The following is a 20,214-nucleotide window of genomic DNA, read 5'->3' as shown; positions in this document are numbered from 1 at the left end:
ACGCTGTTGTACACGTCAATCCAGAGCATCCTAAACATGCTCAATGGGTGACATGTCTGGTGAGTATGCAGGCCAAGGAAGAACTGGGACATCTTCAGCATCCAGGAATTGTGTACAAATCCTTGCATCATGCTGAAACATGAGGTGATGGCACGATATTTATATCTCTGTGCATTCAAAATGCAATTGTGTTCATTGTCCGTAGCTTATGCCTGTCCATACTATAACCCCACTGCCACCATGAGGCACTCTGTTCACAACGTTGACATCAGCAAACTACATTTAGAAATATGATGGCCATGCATAATTTTTTTTCAAAGAACACCTTGATTTTTCATTGTAAGCTCCTTTACCTGTGTGGCTCCCAGCCAAGTAACGTTGTACCTCTGTCATCTGATGAAAATTAAGTTATTTTCTGCCGAATGTATTTTCTTTGATGGCGATTATGGTCACTCAATTGAAGCAACAACAAAAAAAGACTTTCAATATAAATACACCTGCTCCTGCTTTCTCCCATTGTGCTATTTACAAAAAAACACGTGACTGGTTCAACTGTTCTGGGGGACTACGATAAACTTCATAATGTACAAAAATATAAACGCAACATATAAAGTGTTGGTCCCATATTTCATGAGCATAAATAAGTTTCCAAAAATGTTCCATACGCACAAAAAGCTTATTTCTCTCAAATGTTTTGCACACTTTATTTTTTTTACATCCCTGTTTATAATTTCTCCTTTGCCAAGATAACCCATCCTCCTGACAGGTTTAGCATATCAAGAAATGTATTAAACAGCATGATCATTACACAGGTTCACCTTGTGCTGGGGACAATAAAATGCTATGTCTCAAGTTGAGGGAGTGTGCTATTGGCATGCTGACTGAAGGAATGTCTGCCAGAGCTGTTGCCAGAGAATTGAATGTTAATTTCTTTACTATAAGCCGTCTCCAACGTCATTTCAGAGAATTTGGCAGTACGTTCAACCGGCCTCCCCATCACAGACCACGTGTTTCCACGCCAGCTTAGGACCGCCACATCCAGCTTCTACACCTGCGGGATAGTCTGAGACCAGCCACCCGGACAGCTGATGGAACTGTGGGTTTGCACAACGGAAGAATTTCTGCAGAAACTGTCTCGGGATGCTTTATCATGGAAAGAATGTAGCCAGCTACATTTCCTAATGTTTTGCTTAAAGTTAATCTTGCATTTTACTGGAGAAAAGTAGGCTGGCTACACTGAGAAAAGTAGCTACACTGATCACTACCGTCTGCTGATAGAATGCCCGTTCTTGAATTCTCATCTGAATGAAGTGCAACACAAGCACAAAATTAGTCTGATGCGGAACAAAAATGACAATAAGAAGCATTTTAGAGCTGCATTTACAAAACGCAGCAAGGTATTGCCTATGCGTTTTTTATATTTTTTTTCCTCAATGAAAAACAAATTATTCTGTATTAACGCGACCCCTAAATTTAACATGCTACTTATCCGAGTAAGTAGCTTATTTTAATTAGGTGAAGAATATTGTACACTTTTTGCAGTGTTTGAGAAGTCAAAGCCCTTTGCAGTGGCAGCAGTACAGATAACTCAGCCAATCTTTTGATTTCCTTGTGGTTTTTTTTTTTCTCCTCTGGTTTTGTCCCTGTCTGCTTCTCCCCTTTCTTTTCTGAGCAGAGCAGGGATGCCTGTTGCCCTAGCGACGCCAGACGCAACAGACACCGCGTTTACACATGCTGCTCCAGAGCCAGTACTGTTCTTCCTTCAGTCATGTCAATTTGCACAATGTCTCTCGTTTACATCCGCTTGTAAATGTCCAACCTCACCAAAAATCACATTCGGTAGCTCCTACCTATATATGTATAACTTTATGAGCTGGATTGCCTGTCTTTGCAATTTTTGTTTATTTTCATTTTGTGCTCGTTTGCATATTTAGCTTGAAGCCTCCAGAAATTCGCTATTACTTGTGCTAATTTTGTTAACATTCTGGTAAGACTGCCAACGTTTTATTTTTTTTGTGTTTTTGGCATCCCCGTGTGTACTAAGCCGGTAATACCGTAACTCTCGGAATGAGAGGACAGAATGAAAGTCTGAATACAGCCCAGTTAAGTGAAGTTGTATTCATTGAGCCCTCCACTGGTGATTTTGGCGTTTTTAAATCTTGGTGTGGCAAGCTCCCCCCCCCCCCCCCCCCCCCCCCCCCAAAAAAAAATGTTGTTGCATGCCCTATTGTAGAGTCCAATTTGATTTTGCGCTACAAACTATTAAAAGCTACTTATGGAAAGCTGAGACCCTCACAAACACGCACATGTAACATGTTTTGCTCTATGATGCTCAAGCTACACAAGTGTTTTGAAGAGAAGGGGTTCTTCTACATAAACCACAGGACATAGTGTCTAAAACTGTTATAAGCTTATAGTTTCTGTCACTCAACTCCACACAGTTGTCACTGACTAGTTGGATATTCATTTCCCATTCAGCAAACAATGTAAATTATTTATTTGTCAATAAACCTCTTGAAAGCAGCTGTTTTTATAGCCTTTTGTTTTCTACTTGTAGCCCTGGTTGTCCTAAACATTTAAATGGTAAAACACTTCATTGTGTGGCTAAATATAAGGGCTGGACATGCAGATAAATCAGTCTCTGGACTGATGGGGTTAACACCTGAAGTGTAACTATATTACTGTAATGATCTGTTTACCAACAACAGAATTTCAGGTCAATAGCTCAAGTTCACCTCAACTGATCTAACTGACAGACTATACCAATAGCAAACCGCTATGACCAATAGCAAGCAGTTATCACCCTTCCGCTGCCAATAGCAAGCAGTTATCACCCTTCCGCTGCCAATAGCAAGCAGTTATCACCCTTCCGCTGCCAATAGCAAGCAGTTATCACCCTTCCGCTGCCAATAGCAAGCAGTTATCACCCTTCCGCTGCCAATAGCAAGCAGTTATCACCCTTCCGCTGCCAATAGCAAGCAGTTATCACCCTTACGCTGCCAATAGCAAGCAGTTATCACCCTTACGCTGCCAATAGCAAGCAGTTTTACAGAGAAGTCGGTCCATTAACACTGAATTAGCGCTGTGCCCTGTTGATAATGGCTCCAGTGGGAGAGCTGAAGATCCTGGTCCATTGGACTAATTCAACAGCCCAGAGGCTGGGAACATTAGTGTCTGTCCCCAGGGACTACAGCAGGAACAACAGCAGGGGCCTCGGTTGTTCCTCATGGCCACAGCAATTAAGGCCTGTAAATGATGGCGAGCCTGGTAACCCCACTAACTGCCTGACTGTGCTAATGACTGGGTTGGTTAGTGCTGCTTGTACCAAAACCTTGTGGAATGTACAGACAGCTGTAGATGGCTGAAATGGGCCATTTTAAGGAGGGAGAGATGTCCCAGATCCTGACTGACTGGGTTCACTGTCTGCTATGCTTCTGCCTGGGTGACTGTGGAACCAGCCTTGGCTCCTAAAGATGGATGACTACCTCAATTGTAACACTATGGTATATGGAACTAGACAGATCATATTTCCAGGAAGATTTAAGACCAGGGACGACATCCATGTGCGTTCTCCACCGATCAGTTGTTCCTTCAGTCCTGCTAGACATAAGATTAGGAAGGTTGCCACATGGTGTGCCAAGGTTCAGATGTTGATATGTCCAAGTATGTTTCATTTCAAATTCCTACATACACAGTAATGCTATATAGTTGCATAACGACTTCTGAATCCAGAATTGGGTAACGTCAGCCTTTTGATGTAGGATTTGTCCGCATTTTGTTTCTGGGTCAAACATGTTTAGTCACAAGTCCACTCCAACTCTCTGTGGCTGTATACGGAACAGATTTCAACAGGGACTTGAACACAATAACTTCCTAATTACACAAGACAAGTATTTGCGAGACTGAGCATGCTTTCTTTTCTATATTTAACTCGATGTTATGCAATTTAGGTTGCTTTCAGCTAAGTGAAGTTGTTAAGCTCCACTGGTGATTTTGGCGTTTTGAATCTTGGTGTGGCAAGCCCCCCCCCCCCCCACAAAAAAAATGATGATGCATGCCAGCAAAGGCACTGCACAACAATACATTAATTGCACTATAATGGTGACAAACGGTGCCCACAAACTGTAAGGGCCTACATAAAGCTGTCCCAACAGCAGAGCTTTCTTTTCAGCACCATGGAGTGACTCCTTAAAACCGCTACACCTGGCAGTCAGCGGAGTCTTGTCTGGGAGCGAAACATTTACTGCCTTTTACGATGGATGCAGTCTATATAACTATTTGTTATTTTTAAATGTACAGCGACAGAATTCAGAACATGGGCCATTCTTGCAGTACTCTCCCTGTACACCAAGTTTGAACCGCAGGATAAATAAAGGGGGCATATAAGGAGACAATGAATGCTCTTAGAATATCCAATGATTACATTTCTCTAAAACAGGCTATAGGCTACATGTGCACCACCAAGTCAAAACAGTAGGCTAAGTTATGAGGGGGGACAAATGTATTAGGGGGAGATACATGGGCTACTAACAGCTTATGACACAACACACTTAGTATTACTTTCTTATTTACAGTATACAGATCTCCCTGGCATATTACATTTATGCAGCAGCATTCAAGACATTTTTGGACTCACCTTGTACTGTGCTCACTGAAGTCTAAGATTTTCGACTTTCCCGTTGTTTTGAATGCGGCGGAAGTTATGCTGGATTAACAGACTGGTCAATGTATTCAACCTTTTTATGGCATGTGAATGTTTATCCTTTTAAGCTTGGAAAAGAGCCCCTTAAACCCAGACTTGGACCACACACCCAAACCACTGACTAGCAGGCTAGTGATTGCTTTGCAGCGCTTGCAGTTATCCACTGATTGATTCCTTCCAAACCACTCCTTGTTGAATTTGATTTCCAACTTGTTGTGTAATGTTTGGCTGATGAGCACCAATATGTTTTATCTATGATTTCTCTTCATATGATAAGGATGAAAAAGGATTTGCCAGTAGATTATAGACTTGATTCATGATGACTGCTTGTCTAGCTAAGATTTTGAAAGTATGACGTTGAGATGATCAGTCCAATCACAGCTACGGTAGATGTATATAACGTGATTTGACGTCATTTTATGTGTGCAATAACGTTGAGCCTTCTTGAATGGGCACTTCTAGTCTAATTCTGTGGCAGCACCCAAAGGGCTTGCTTTTTTGAGCTCTCCCTGTAGATTCTGCGGCGACGTAGTGTCCCCATGAGTGACAGAACACTGAGCCAATCACGTTGCGACTAGAGAACATTACCAACCCCTACGCTCCGTATTTTCCGTTGGCTGCCCCACCACAGAAAGCACTGTGACACGTATTAATGCCAAAATAAACAGGCAAAAAATAATGTGTGTGTGTGTGTGCCCACAAAGTACCAGTTTTACTATTTTCTACGTTGTAAAATAATAGTGAAGACATCAAATCTATGAAATTACACAATGAATCACGTAGTAAACAAAAAGTGTTAAACAAATCAAAATCTATTTTCGATTCGTTAAAGTAGCCACCCTTTGCCAAGAGTGTGCAAAGCTGTCAAGGCATTCTTTCAACCAAATTCACCTGGGATGCTTTTCCAACAGTCTTGAAGGAGTTCCCACATATCATTCACTCGGCGGTCCAACTCATCCCAAACCATCTCCATTGGGTCGAGGTCAGGTGATTGTGGAGGTCAGGTCATCTGATGCAGCACTCCCTCACTCTCCTTCTTGGTCAAATAGCCCTCACACTGCCTGGAGATGTGTTGGGTCATTGTCCTGTTGAAAAACAAATGATAGTCCCACTAATCGCAAACCAGATGGGCTGGTGTATCGCCGTGCTGGTTAAGTGTGCCTTGAATTCTAAATAAATCACTGACTGTTACCAGCAAAGCACCCCACACCATCACACCACCTCCATACTTGACGGTGGGAACAACATATGCGGAGATATGTGCACCTACTCTGCGACTCACAAAGACAAGGTGGTTGAAACCAAAAATCTCACATTTGAACTCATCAGACCAAAGGACAGATTTCCACCGGTCTAATGTCCATTGCTTGTGTTTCTTGGCCCAAGCAAGTCTCTTCTTATTATTGGTGTCCTTTTAGTGGTTTCTTTGCAGCAATTCAACCATGAAGGCTGGATTCATGCAGTCTCCTATGAACAGTTGAGATGTGTCTGTTACTTGAACTCTGACGCATTTATTTGGGCTGCAATTTCTGAGGTGCAGTTAACCCTAATGAACTTATCCTCCGCAGCAGACTAGGTCTTCCTTTCCTGTGGTGGTCCTCAGAGCCCATTTCATCACATTTCATAGCAACAAACTTATCATGGCAACTGGTTTGATACATTCACTTATATTCAATGTACTTGATTTGTCATCCCGAAGGTCCCAGAGATAAAATGTAGCCTAGTTTTGTTTTGATAAAATACATTTTTATATTAAAATACATTTTTATATTAAAATACATTTTTATATTAAAATGTAGGAACTGGGTTCTGAAATTTGAGCCCCTGCTGTTTCTCAACACAGCATGAATCACAAAGGAGAGGGAGCTGTCACTGTCTCAACATAAACACATGTGCAAATGATAAACACTACAGTAATGTTGTGCATGAGAAGTGCATGGAGTTATGGGGCCACTTGTATACTGTACCCATTAGATGCATTGACATACCGTAAACCACACTTCCTAAAGGAAAGGGCAGCATCCTGTGCTATGATCCTGCCCTTTTAAAATAAGATGGAAATAAGTCCATGGTGAAACGTAAATTAGATATCTGTGGATCTACTGAACAGAAATGTTTGACTTGATTTGTATCCTGTGGTAAGATACCACATTTTGCTGTGTTATTATTTTTATTTTTTTATAAGGATATTTTACAGATTTATTGAAACTGTTGGTTTGCAGGAACTTGAACAATGTCAGTCATGTGCCTTTGGGGTTTCAGATTCCTTCCATTCCTTTTAGATGTGGTTACACAATGTTATGTTAAGTGGAAGTCAGGTGACAGCAGTTCTCACGTCTCCTCTCTTTCTCTCTCTCGGGTTGGAACAGGCAGTAGGTGGCAACCTCTGGTCACGTGATGGCGCTGACAGTGAACCTGATTGGTCCGTCTCCATGGGGGTTTAGAATATACGGAGGAAGGGACTTCAAGAAGGCGATAACCATTTCCAAGGTAATTGCTAATGACCTTACTGCTAGTCTGTCACACCCTATCCTCTGTAAAGCAAAACATGGCATGCCAACTCCACTTCCTCAGTCTCTGCTGTACTTCTCTGCTCCTCTCATTGTTTATCTTCATTGGCTGCTTTCTACCAGTTTCCTTGACTACTGTATTTAGTCAGATTGGAATGAAGGCTACATCAGGAGGAAACCGGGGGTGGGTGTTGCTGAGTGTCAGACCATTGTGAAGCAACAGGAAGAAGGAGCTGTAGAAGGGAGGACATTAGCATATCGTTCTCCTCTGAAAACAAATCAGAAAATCCAGGGCAGACTCCATGCCACAGCCACTCTGAAGCCCAGGGCAGACTGCTCCCTGCCTGCCACAGCCACTCTGAAACCCAGGGCAGACTGCTCCCTGCCTGCCACAGCCACTCTGAAGCCCAGGGCAGACTGCTCCCTCCCTGCCTGCCACAGCCACTCTGAAGCCCAGGGCAGACTGCTCCCTCCCTGCCTGCCACAGCCACTCTGAAGCCCAGGGCAGACTGCTCCCTCCCTGCCTGCCACAGCCACTCTGAAGCCCAGGGCAGACTGCTCCCTCCCTGCCTGCCACAGCCACTCTGAAGCCCAGGGCAGACTGCTCCCTCCTTGACTGCCACAGCCACTCTGAAGCCCAGGGCAGACTGCTCCCTCCCTGCCTGCCACATCCACTCTGAAGCCCAGGGCAGACTGCTCCCTCCCTGCCTGCCACAGCCACTCTGAAGCCCAGGGCAGACTGCTCCCTCCCTGCCTGCCACAGCCACTCTGAAGCCCAGGGCAGACTGCTCCCTGACTGCCACAGCCACTCTGAAGCCCAGGGCAGACTGCTCCTTGACTGCCACAGCCACTCTGAAGCCCAGGGCAGACTGCTCCTTGACTGCCACAGCCACTCTGAAGCCCAGGGCAGACTGCTCCTTGACTGCCACAGCCACTCTGAAGCCCAGGGCAGACTGCTCCTTGACTGCCACAGCCACTCTGAAGCCCAGGGCAGACTGCTCCTTGACTGCCACAGCCACTCTGAAGCCCAGGGCAGACTGCTCCTTGACTGCCACAGCCACTCTGAAGCCCAGGGCAGACTGCTCCCTGCCTGCCACAGCCACTCTGAAGCACAGGGCAGACTGCTCCCTGCCTGCCACAGCCACTCTGCCCACTGCACATCCTGATTCCTCACTACCACGGAATTCTCTATCATTCCTCAAACCTTTTAATGCAAGTGTTTTTGGGGTACTGTTGTTGACTTCAAAGGCATAATTTGTCAGCCCATTTAATAGCTACTTTCTTGTGACGATGGGCATTCCTTATAATTTCCTCGCTCTAGTCAAACATGTAGTCAACAACACACCAGCATGCAGGAAACACAGGGAATTGTCTCAACTATCAAACAGTCACTTAAAAGAAACGGGGACCCATGCTGAGGAGGGAGACCTCATCAGTGAAAGTGGTTGTCAAACCTATTGGAGAAGCAGGATCCACCCCCCCCCCCCCCCCCCCCTCTGGTTATGCAGCTATGGCTTTGGTCTTTTTGAAGTGGTTGCGTCTTGGTACTGAAACAACATGGATGGCCCCTCCTTTTCCCGTCCTGTTGGCCTGAATAGAGAGCTTGCCCGTTTTTCTGTCGGGCATAGCCCCTGAGAAAGCTGCATCCTTAGTTTATGTGAATTGAAGCGTGCCCTGATCAGAAAAGGCAGGCACCATTGTGGGTTGCCACAGCAACACGTAATTGCCACTCGAGTGGACCCTCAGACATGGCACCTCTACCCTCTTGCTTTGCAAAATGGACAAATGCCCTGTTGCCTGTCATTCTCTCTGCAGTCTTCCATGTTTCTGCTGGAGATTTATGAAGGCGGCCTCTTCTCTTCACTGATTTGGTTTTCTTTTCTCCCCTATTTCTGTCTTTAATTGTGCGCCAGCCTTGTCGATCGCAAAAGTTGGGCTGTTCTCCGTTGTTCACAAGTGCTCAATACTCCCGAGTTAATCTCCTCATTTGGGTTTTGTATGGTTGAGTGTTTGCTGGTGTGTTTTTGTTCCTGGTAAATCCATTTGAATTCAATCCATTTTTGATAGCACCCCTTTTGATTTTAACAAACATTCCCATTCATATATTTGCCTTTGTGGAAGTGCTCAGAAAGTGACTTTTTGGACCTGAATGCCAAAACATTCAAGCGATAAAGTTGACCTATTTTTGCATACCCATACCATGTGACATAAACAGTTCAGATTGATATAGAACTTTACAAGCTTACAAACAGGGTTGTTAAACTGTTTAATAATTTCTATAATATTTGTTAAATTACCTAAACACATAAACTCTATTTTTTTTTTATATGTTGTAGCTTAGGCCCTATTTTCCATCATCTGATGTGTTTGTGTGGTGCCCGCCATCGGTTGAAACACAACACGCTCTTGAATACAGGGTGGGTGTCATGTTTTGGCTGGTGAATACAATTTAGATTTTAACTCTGAAATGGTACTACAAAGAAGATGGGAGGTCCACACATCAGAGAATGTTGACTTGAATGTGTATGTCTGTTTTTTTTTAAATTACACTGTCAATCTTCCATGGGGAAACCTATTGAAAGTTTCAATGGTGTACCAGCAAAATGTGTATGTCTTGTGTTAAATAACAAAATGTATTACTGCATTGTTGGGTTTAGAACTTTTAAGAAAGGTATTTCGCTGTACATGAGCAGCATGACGTTACCTTCATCTGAAGGGATAGGTCCATTCTATGAATAATATTTAAATTTTTTGAAATGACACGTATTCAAGAACATGTATCTCAACCAATGGTGGGCACAACACAATCTCACATGATGAGGGTCCAAGTTACAACAAATGGGCCTTTTCTTCTTCTTTTCTAAACTAGTGAACAACTGTTTGGAGCTGTTACAAAGTCATTCATAATATTTAAGTCTTTTTTTTCATGAGTACGAGATGTATAGTTTTGATTCAACTAATTTCTCGTGCTTCGAGTCTTCACAGATTTGGCAAAATTCGTATGACATAAAACACTACATTTCTTTCCTTACATATATTATACTGTTTTATCATACAGTGCATTCAGAAAATATTCAGACCCCTTGACTTTTTCCACATTTTGTTACTTTACAGCCTTATTATAACATTGATAAAATATATTTTCTTCCTCATCAATCTACACACAATACCCAATAATGACATATCGAAACAGACTTTTAGAATTGTTTGTAAAATGTATTCAAATAGAACAACAGAATACCTTCTATAAATATTCAGACTCTTTGCTATGAGACTCGAAATTGAGCTCTGGTGCATCCGGTTTCCATTGAGCATCCTTGCGATGTTACAACAACTTGACTAGAGTCCACCTGTGGTAAATTTCAATTGTTGGACATGATTTGGAAAGTCGCACACCTGTCTATATAAGGTCCCACAGTTGACAGTGCATGTCAGAGAAAAAGAAACACACTATGAGGTTAAAGGAATTGCCCATAGAGCTCCCAGACAGAATTTGTGTCAAGGCACAGATCTGGAGAAGGATACTTAAAAATTTATGCAGCATTGAAGGTCCCCGAGAACACAGTGGCCTCCATAATTCCTAAATGGAAGAAGTTTGGAACAACCAAGTCTCTTTTATAGAAGGAAAAGAAGCCAACAAGTGCTTAGCATATGTGGGAACTCCTTCAAGACTGTTGAACGCATTCCAGGTGACTACTTCATGAAGCTGGTTGAGAGAATGCTAAGAGTGTGCAAAGCTGCCATCAAGGCGAAGGGTGGCTACTTTGTTAATCAAATCAAAATATATTTGAGATTCTTCACTTTTATTTATATATTAATATATGTATATGTATATGTATATATGTGTGTGTGTGTGTGTGTGTATGTGTGTGTGTGTAATATATATATATATATATATATATACCTACAGCACTGATGTATATGTATACATATATAATTTTTTTATATATATTTTTTTTTTAGTTACTACATGATCCCATATGTGTGGGTTTTTTTTCCCCCCTAATTTTTATGTCTTCACTATTATTCTACAATGTAGTAAACGTAAAGAAAACTCTTGAATTAGTAGGTGTGTCCAAACTTTTGACTGGTACTCTGTGTTTTCAATATATATGGTTTTGGTTTTACATGCAATTATATATAATTGCATGTAAAACCAACCTGATATTTTGATGTTCAAATGTGGGTGTGGTTAAATGTGGAATGCCTGGTCAAGTGCACAGCCAACACCTCCTGTTCTTTCAAAGTAGGTGGTCACCCTTCTAACGCAGTTCTATACATCTATCTATGAATTAATTGATTAATGGCTGCCCAACCAGTGCCAAGATGAGGGCAGATTTCTCAATTTCTGCATACAATTGAGGGTGTATTGACTTAATGAACTGTTACTGTAAATTGTTAGCTGACTGATATATCCCAGCTATCTAGCTAACCATGGGTAATCTTATTAAATGATGCTATACAGCCCAAACAGTGTATATATTGCTAGACTAGAGATATGCCCTAGCTTATAGTTTGTTAGTGAGTTGCAGATCTAACTAGCTGGAATGAAGCAAAGGTGTGAATAGTAGCCATGTAAATGTATCCTTGTACTGTTTACAGTAGGTCCTCAGCTAGCCAGACCTGTCTGATCGGGTGCTATGGGTGTGTCCAGCATACACCTGTGCAAATCTGTGTGTGTGTATCAAAGGAATTAAACATCCAACCAATGCCTCAAGTGTAGTGCTGTAGGTCCACCACACACCTGGAGGTTGTGGGGTCCTGTCCAGACAACCCCTAGACACTTGTAGAAATATGAGAGAATTGGACAGGTTTAAGCAATACTGCCAAAATTGCACCAAGCCTGGACCTCTCACCATGTCACCACCTATAAATTCCTCTGGGCAGTAGGCTAGGGGTTGTTTCTGGACAGGCAGTGGATATTATGTTCGCTCAGTAATTCATTGTCTGGCAATGTCCCCAAAAAATAGCTGTCAAATACTTGCTTCCTCTGTCCTCAATTGCATTTCCTTGATTCATTGCATCCTCTCTCCTCATCCTTCTCAAAACCCATTTGGATAAGAAGGTCAGAGGTCCCTCCCCTCTCGCCTTCTTATCCAATGGGTTTTGAGAAGTGAGGAATGAAGGAAATTAAATTGAGATTCTCCCCTTGTTTCCTTCATTCCTCAACTCTCTCAAAGCACATTTTGGGGGAGAGGAGTGAAGGTTCCTCCCCTCAGGCTCCAATTCAGTTTTTAAGGAGAGGCAAGGAGGACAGAAAGCAAGAATGTGATGTCTAGTTTACACACAAACACACACTGCTTGAAGAGTTTACTGATTTCATGTTTTGGCATTCAGGTCCAACAAGTCGCTTTCTGGCCACTTCATGAGCAGACATTTATGGGAAATGTTTCTTTAAATCAAGAGATGCTGTCAAAGATATTGAATTCAAATGGATGTACCCTTCCATTAGGCTGGAATTCCCCCTAATGCAGGCAGTAGACCCCATTGGCCTTGACATGGGGGGCTGGCATCAAAGGTTAGGCCAGAGTAGTCAACCCCACAGCTCCAGTACTGTCCCACTGATTACTTTTCCCTCCGGGTGTCATAAATCCTCACTGTTGAGGTGTTCCAGGTGCATGATGGGCCGTTGTGTCTTACATTTTGGTTGCAATAAACATTAGAATCACTTGCTAGAGTCCTGCAAGACCTGATTGACACCTGTAAGGCAAACTGAGAAACAACCCATCTCTTCACAACAGCCACATGAGGCCTGGCTGGGCCTCATGTTGTTACAATCATGACCGTTCACATCTGTCAGCCCTTGACAAATAGTCCAACACTCATAAGATATGCAGCCTTTCGTTCAGGCATGCTGGTTATTTACGTTGCTGATAGCACCATGTCTGCACCAAGTCCACAGGCAGTAGTGTGAGTCTGACTGCAGCTCTTACTTCTGGCCCACAGGTCAACGGGGGCAGCAAAGCCGAGCTGGCTGCCCTGCAGCCTGGTGATGTCATCCTGGAGATCAATGGAGAGAACACAGTGGACATGCTCAATGTGGAGGCCCAGAACAAGATCAAAAACTCCAAGACTCAACTGCAGCTGCTGGTGAAGAGGTAGGGTTCACTACATTGCACAGCTCAGGAGCATAGATGTATCCTCATGTACGGTATCTAAGAGTGTCAAGATGTTTTCATATCTTGGCGTAGATTTAAATTTTTGCCATTTAGTAGACTCTTATCCAGAGCCTTGCTCAAGGGAATATTGACAGATTTGTCACCAAGTTTGCTTGGGGATTTGAACCAGTGACCTTTTTGCTACTGGCCCAACGCTCTTAATTGCTAGGCTAGCTGCCTAGATTATTTTTATTCTGTAGGAAGTCCTTACATTAACAGCTTGGCCATGGAAACACTCATCCAAACATCAGATGGGGTCACCACAATATGGCATCGAGACCACATCTGTGCCTTCTGGTCAGCTTAGATCTGCTGATTGCTTGTATATGTGCCAGTTCCACAGTCGCCACATCCTCTTTCCCAGTTTCCACTTGTCTGCTGTTTTTGTTTTTAATGTCTTAAGATGTCCCAGCTCTCTCTCCCTACAAAGGACCAGTGGTTTCATTCTGGGGGAATACCAGAATGGGTCAGAATTATGTTGCCAAAATGTACTGTCTGTTACATTTTCTATGTTAATAAACTTTGTTTGGATGTTAGCTGAGACCTTGTTAGGGTGGCAGAGAATTGGCTCCACATTGGACCTTTTCCTGTGAAGTGAGACCATTCTTGGCTGGTGTTTTGATTATGGCTCAGTCTGTTTTTTTTCCTGTCTCTCTTCCACCAACTTCTACCTACCTACACTACTGTTCAAAAGTTTGGGGTCACTTAGAAATGTCCTGGTTTTTTAAAGAATGGTTTTTGTTGGGGTTTTTTGTCCATAAAAATATAAAATTGATCAGAAATACAGTGTAGACATTGTTAATGTTGTAAATGGCTATTGTAGCTGGTAACAGCTGATTTTTGTTTTCTGGAATATCTACATGGGCATACAGAGGCCCATTATCAGCAACCATCACTCCTGTGTTCCAATTGTACGTTGTATTGGCTAATCCAAGTTTATCATTTGAAAAGGCTTATTGATAAAGGTAAAATTAAAATGGATTATTAGAAAACCCTTTTCCCTCAAGTCCTCAACTGGCAGCTTCATTAAAGTGTACCCGCAAAACACCAGTCTCAACGTGAAGAGGCGAGACTCTGGGATGCTGGCCTTCAAGACAGAGTTGCAAAGAAAAAGCCATTTCTTAGACTGGACAAAGAAAAAGAAAAAAAAAGGAAAAGATTAAGATGGGCAAAGGAACACCGACACTGGACAGAGGAACTCTGCCTAGAAGGCTATCCCAGAGTCGCCTGTTGACATTGAGACGGGTGTTTTGCGGGTACTATTTAATGACGCTGCCAGTTAAGGACTTGTGAGGCTTCTGTTTCTCAAACTAGACACTAATGTACTTGTCCTCTTGCTCAGTTCTGCACCAGGCCCTCACTCCTTTCTATTCTGGTTAGAGCCAGTTTGCGCTGTTCTGTGAAGGGAGTAGTACACAGCGTTGTACGAGCTCTTCAGTTTCTTGGCAATTTCTCGCCAGGAATAACCTTTCATTTCTCAGAACATGAATTTGTCTTTGTTTCTGGCCATTTTGACCCTGTAATCGAACCCACATGCTGATGCTCCAGATACTCAACTAGTCTAAAGAAGGCCAGTTTCATTGCTTCTTTAATCAGAACAACAGTTTTCAGCTGTGCTAACATAATTGCAAAAGGATTTCTAATGATCAATTAGCCTTTTTTTATTTTTTTGTTATCAACTTTGATTAGCTAAAACAAAGTGCCATTGGAACACAGGAGGGATGGTTGCTGACAATGGGCCTGTGTAGATATTCCATAAAAAAATCCGCTGTTTCCAGCTACAATAGTCATTTACAACATTAACAATGTCTACTCTGTATTTCTGATCAATTTGATATTTTAATGGACAAAAAAATGTACCCCTCTTTAAAAAAACAAGGACATTTCTAAGTGACCCCAAACTTTTGAACGTGTATTTTTTTATGTATATCTCACACACCCCGTGAGATACAGACAGACGTGCACACACTTCCTCTTTGCGTGTCCTGGGCCCATGTGAGTGGATTTTTCCCTGCTGACCCCATGCCTCCTGAGCCAGAAACAGCACACACACCGTGACTCGCTAGCTGCCCAGGACAATGGCACTCTGTAGCTCTGCCAGCCACTCTGCCCCATCTGCTCCAAGTCCCACTGGTCTACTGGCAGAGGCAGACAGGATGGGCAAGGCGGTGAAGGGTGGTCTGCACGATCAAGGCCCTACCGTCTTTAGATGGTAGGGAGTACCATGTCTCTCTTACCCATCCTAGTCCAGCACCTCTCTAGCCACCTCCAATCAATTAGTGTGTGGCCCCATGTAGGGTCAACCTGCAGCATTATGCAATGTGTTGTTCTTAAAAGGAATTTTACTCCCAGAAGGCATCATTCAAAGCACACACACACACACACTGCAATGCCTGATAATCTGAAGTGTAAACACAGAGGACCCTGGTAAATGGGTTTACAGCCCTGCTGAACACAGCAGCTGGGTTTGCCCATGGGCAGAGGTTGGCATCAGCCCACCCTTAGAATAGGAGTGTTGGTTAAGGGCGTGACTGTCTTAAACTGAGGAACTGCTCCATTGCAGATACACTTGCCAGTGTTCAACCCATCAAACAACCCGTTGTGCAATAACCAGACTTGTGGACTCTTTGCTGTACTTCTTGATTCCAGTTTGAAATCTGCAGCTCAGTGGAGATTTTACTGTGATGCTCAATAGAAAATCAGCAGCAGTATATTGTCATTAATGCTTGGTCATTTAGCCTCCATTGCCCTCAGCTGTCTCTTAATGAATCAATTGTTCACTGTCCCTGTGTGCATGTCTTGTACCTATTGGTCCTTGTAATGTGATGTTACTGAGCAACTGCAGATGGGCATCGGAAATTGTCTAACAGCTGTTCTATAGGCTACTATAGAAGCAGCCCTATAGTCATTTTTCTTCAAAAAAAAAAAAATTGCGCCAAAGTCTCACGTCTGTGACTAGTTTACAAGTGAGAAGTTATTTTATTTCACCTTTATTTAACCAGGTAGGCCAGTTGAGAATAAGTTCTCATTTACAACTGCGACCTGAGCAAGCGCAAGCAAAGCAGTGCGACAAAAACAGAGTTACACATGGGATAAACAAACATGCAGTCCATAACAATAGAAAAATCTTTATACACTGTGTGTAAATGAAGTAAGGAGGTAAGGCAATAAATAGGCTAATAGTGGTGAAGTAATTACAATTTAGCAAATTAACACTGGAGTGATTGAGGAGCAGATGAGGATGAGCAAGTAGAAATACTGGTGTGCAAAAGAGCAGAAAAACAAATATGGGGATGAGGTACAGTCGGAAGTTTACATATACCTTAGCCAAATACATTTAAAGTCCGTTTTCACAATTCCTGACGTTTAATCCTAGTAACAATTCCCTGTCTTAGGTCAGTTAGGATCACCACTTTATTTTAAGAATGTGAAATGTCAGAATAATAGTAGAGTGAGTGATTTTATTTCAGCTTTTATTTCTTTCATCACGTTCCCAGTGGGTCAGAAGTTTACATACACTCAATTAGTATTTGGTAGCATTGCCTTAATTGTTTAACTTGGGTCAAATGTTTTGGGTAGCCTTCCACAAGCTTCCCAACAATAAGTGGTTGTATTTTGGCCCATTCCTCCTGACAGAGCTGGTGTAAATGAGTCAGGTTTGTAGGCCTCCTTGCTCGCACACACTTTTTCAGTTCTGCCCACAAATTTCTATAGGACTGAGGTCAGGGCTTTGTGATGGCCACTCCAATACCTTGACTTTGTCGTCCTTAAGCCATTTTGCCACAACTTTGGAAGTATGCTTGGGTCATTGTCCATTTGGAAGACCCATTTGCGACCAAGCTTTAACTTCCTGACTGATGTTGCTTCAATATATCCACATTTTCTGTCCTCATGATGCCATCTATTTTGTGAAGTGCACCAGTCCCTCCTGCAGTAAAGCACCCCCACAACATGATGCTGCCACCATCGTGCTTCACGGTTGGGATGGTGTTCTTCGACTTGTAAGCCTCCACCTTTTTCCTTCAAACATAACGATGGTCATTATTGCCAAACAGTTCTATTTTTGTTTCATCAGACCAGAGGATATTTCTCAAAAAAGTACAATCTTTGTCCCGTGTGCAGTTGCAAACCGTAGTCTGGCTTTTTTATGGCGGTTTTGGAGCAGTGGCTTCTTCCTCGCTGAGCGGCCTTTCAGGTTATGTCAATATAGGATTCGTTTTACTGTGGATATAGATACTTTTGTATCTGTTTTCTCCATCTTCACAAGGTCCTTTGCTGTTGTTCTGGGATTGATTTGCACTTTTCGCACCACAGTACGTTCATCTCTAGGAGACAGAATGCGTCTCCATCCCGAGCGGTATGGCGGTTGCTTGGTCCCATGGTGTTTACACTTGGGAGCAATTTCCAATAGTACGCAAGGTTGAACCATATTTGTGGAGGTCTACAATTGTTTTTCTGAGGTCTAGGCTTTCTTTTGATTTTCCCATGATGTCAAGCAAAGAGGCACCAAGTTGGAAGGTAGGCCCTGAAATACATCCACAGGTACACTTCCAATTGACTCAAATGATGTCAATTATCCTATCAGATGCTTCTAAAGCCATGACATCATTTTCTGGAATTTTCCAAGCTGTTTAAAGGCACAGTCAACTTAGTGCATGTGTTCTGACCCACTGGAATTATGATACAGTGAAATAATCTGTCTGTAAACAATTGTTGTACTTTGTCATACACAAAGTAGACATCCTAACCGACTTGCCAAAACTATAGTTTGTGAACAAGAACTTTGGAGTGGTTGAAAAATACGTTTTAATGACTCCAACCTAAGTGTATGTATTCTTCCGACTTCAACTGTAGGTAGTTGGTTGTATCGTCTATTTACAGATTGGCTGTGTACAGCTGCAGCGATCGATGCTTAAAGTTAGTGAGGGAGATATAAGTCTCTAACTTCAGTGATTAAAAAAATATATATATATTTTTGCCATTTGTTCCAGTCATTCACCTCAGAGATCTTGATGGAAAGGCGGCCAAAAAAGCTGTTGGCTTTGGGGATGACCAGTGAAATATACCTGCTGGAGCGTGTGCTACGGGTGGGTGTTGCTATGGTGACCAGTGAGCTGAGATTAGGCAGCGCTTTATGGATTACCTGGAGCCAGTGGGTTTGGTGACGAATATGTAGCGAGGACCAGCCAACGAGAGCATACAGGTCGCAGTGGTTGGTAGTATATGGGGCTTTGGTGACAAAATGGATGGCACTGTGATGGACTACATCCAGTTTGCTGACTAGTGTTGAAGGCTATTTTGTAAATGACATCGCCAAAGTCAAGGATCAGTAGAATAGTCAGTTTTACCAGGGTATGTTTGGCAGCATGAGTGAAAGGAGGCTGTTGCGAAATAGGAAGCCGATTCTAGATTTCATTTTGGATTGGAGATGCTTAATGTGAGTGTGAAAGGAGAGTTTACAGTCTAGCCAGACACATGGGGATTTGTAGTTGTCCACATTCTAAGTCAGAACCGTCCAGAGTAGTGGCATGCCATGGTCTATGTGAACAGTGTTCAAATGGAAGTCAAGATGTCTATGACATTGGTATGTACTGCATATTAGTTCACTGGATTGTCGCCATTCTTCCTGTTTCCATTATTGTGAAGTTGAGAAGGAAGGCACAATAGACAGACAGGAGTCTATGGAAACTGAAGAATGCATGACAGGCAAACTACCAAGTCTCCTACATGACAAAGATCAACATACTGTTCCATTTTGGATCATAATACAAGTCCCTGTTCTGTGCAGGGATCAGATCTCTAGAGGTGAGACGATCATCTTCACCTCAGACAGCCACTGCTCTCAGCCCATGCTCATCCACCCATCTACTGCTGTATATGAGGCCTGTGGTAGAGGGCAAAGGTCATATTACATAGGGCCCAGCAGTTAACCTTGGATGCCTCTCATTGTCTGAAGGACATCAGTTAAATGTATCCTTCTCTCTATCAACCACAGGATCTTTCTTCTGTGAACTGTTGGCATTCCAAGTGAACACAGGCATTTCCTTACAGGGAACTTATTTTGAACTCTAATTAACCATCCATTATGTCCCATTTTTATCCTGTAAGTGTAATATCTTCCGACTGCTGTAGCATGAGGAGCCTGTTTTCCTATTTCAGCTGTTCCTCTGATTGGATGTGTGCCTGCACATGTGGAGTATTCAGATACAGCCCAGACCCTGTTGCTGCTGTTAGAGGTGTGTTTCTGGGCGATTTACCACAGGCATCCAGGGTCTTCCTGTGCGCCTCATTACCCTGGGCTGAGGCTCAGCTGAGAGGAGAGGCAGGCAGCCCTACAGTGGGGGGTCACTAGTTGTTTACATTGGCTCATACAGTCCCTACATATTTCCCTTCTGAACTCAATGATAGAACTGCGCATATGTTTTATTAAAGCGAGCACAGTGAAAGAGCTGGAAAGATGAGACTCTGCTAGGAGCGTCATGTTAAAGAGCATCAGAATCTTAAAAACAATTCTCTACTACCTGTCGACTGCAGGCATTTTTAATCAAAACGACATACCAGTGGTTGTACTGACAGCACTTTGGCATAGGGGAAACCAAAACAAGGTGTCTGATTCAAAGATCCGCTTTTGATTTTTGCAGCTGCGCACTTGCACATTGGTGCATACTTGCTGTTAGTCTTCAGTTTCGCGCTCTGATCTCTTGTGACATATACGCACTTCGGAGGCGGTAATCAGATTTTCATACCCACATACCGTTTCTATACCATATCGGTGTATACGGTATTATATGAAGTGCACACAAGGGGCGCTATTTCAAAAAACATACAGTACCAGTCAAAAGTT

At 42.9% G+C, this 20,214-nt stretch overlaps 1 protein-coding gene across 2 annotated transcripts in view; it reads left to right on the top strand.

Moving 5' to 3' along the window:
* Positions 1–20,214, top strand: part of LOC139390022 (PDZ and LIM domain protein 2-like) — a 59,201-nt gene that overhangs the window by 9,814 nt on the left and 29,173 nt on the right. For both annotated transcript variants that reach the window (XM_071137127.1, XM_071137128.1), the window contains exons 2-3: positions 7,072–7,192; positions 13,159–13,310. In XM_071137127.1, the coding sequence (XP_070993228.1) occupies positions 7,100–7,192; positions 13,159–13,310 (245 nt within the window). In that variant the 5' untranslated portion in view covers positions 7,072–7,099. The remainder of the gene's footprint in view (positions 1–7,071; positions 7,193–13,158; positions 13,311–20,214) is intronic.

This window comes from Oncorhynchus clarkii, chromosome 30 (assembly GCF_045791955.1).
Source record: "Oncorhynchus clarkii lewisi isolate Uvic-CL-2024 chromosome 30, UVic_Ocla_1.0, whole genome shotgun sequence".
Taxonomy (NCBI): Eukaryota; Metazoa; Chordata; class Actinopteri; order Salmoniformes; family Salmonidae; genus Oncorhynchus; species Oncorhynchus clarkii.
The sequence above is the reverse complement of the archived record's forward strand: the minus strand, read 5'-3'. Positions and strand labels throughout refer to the sequence as shown.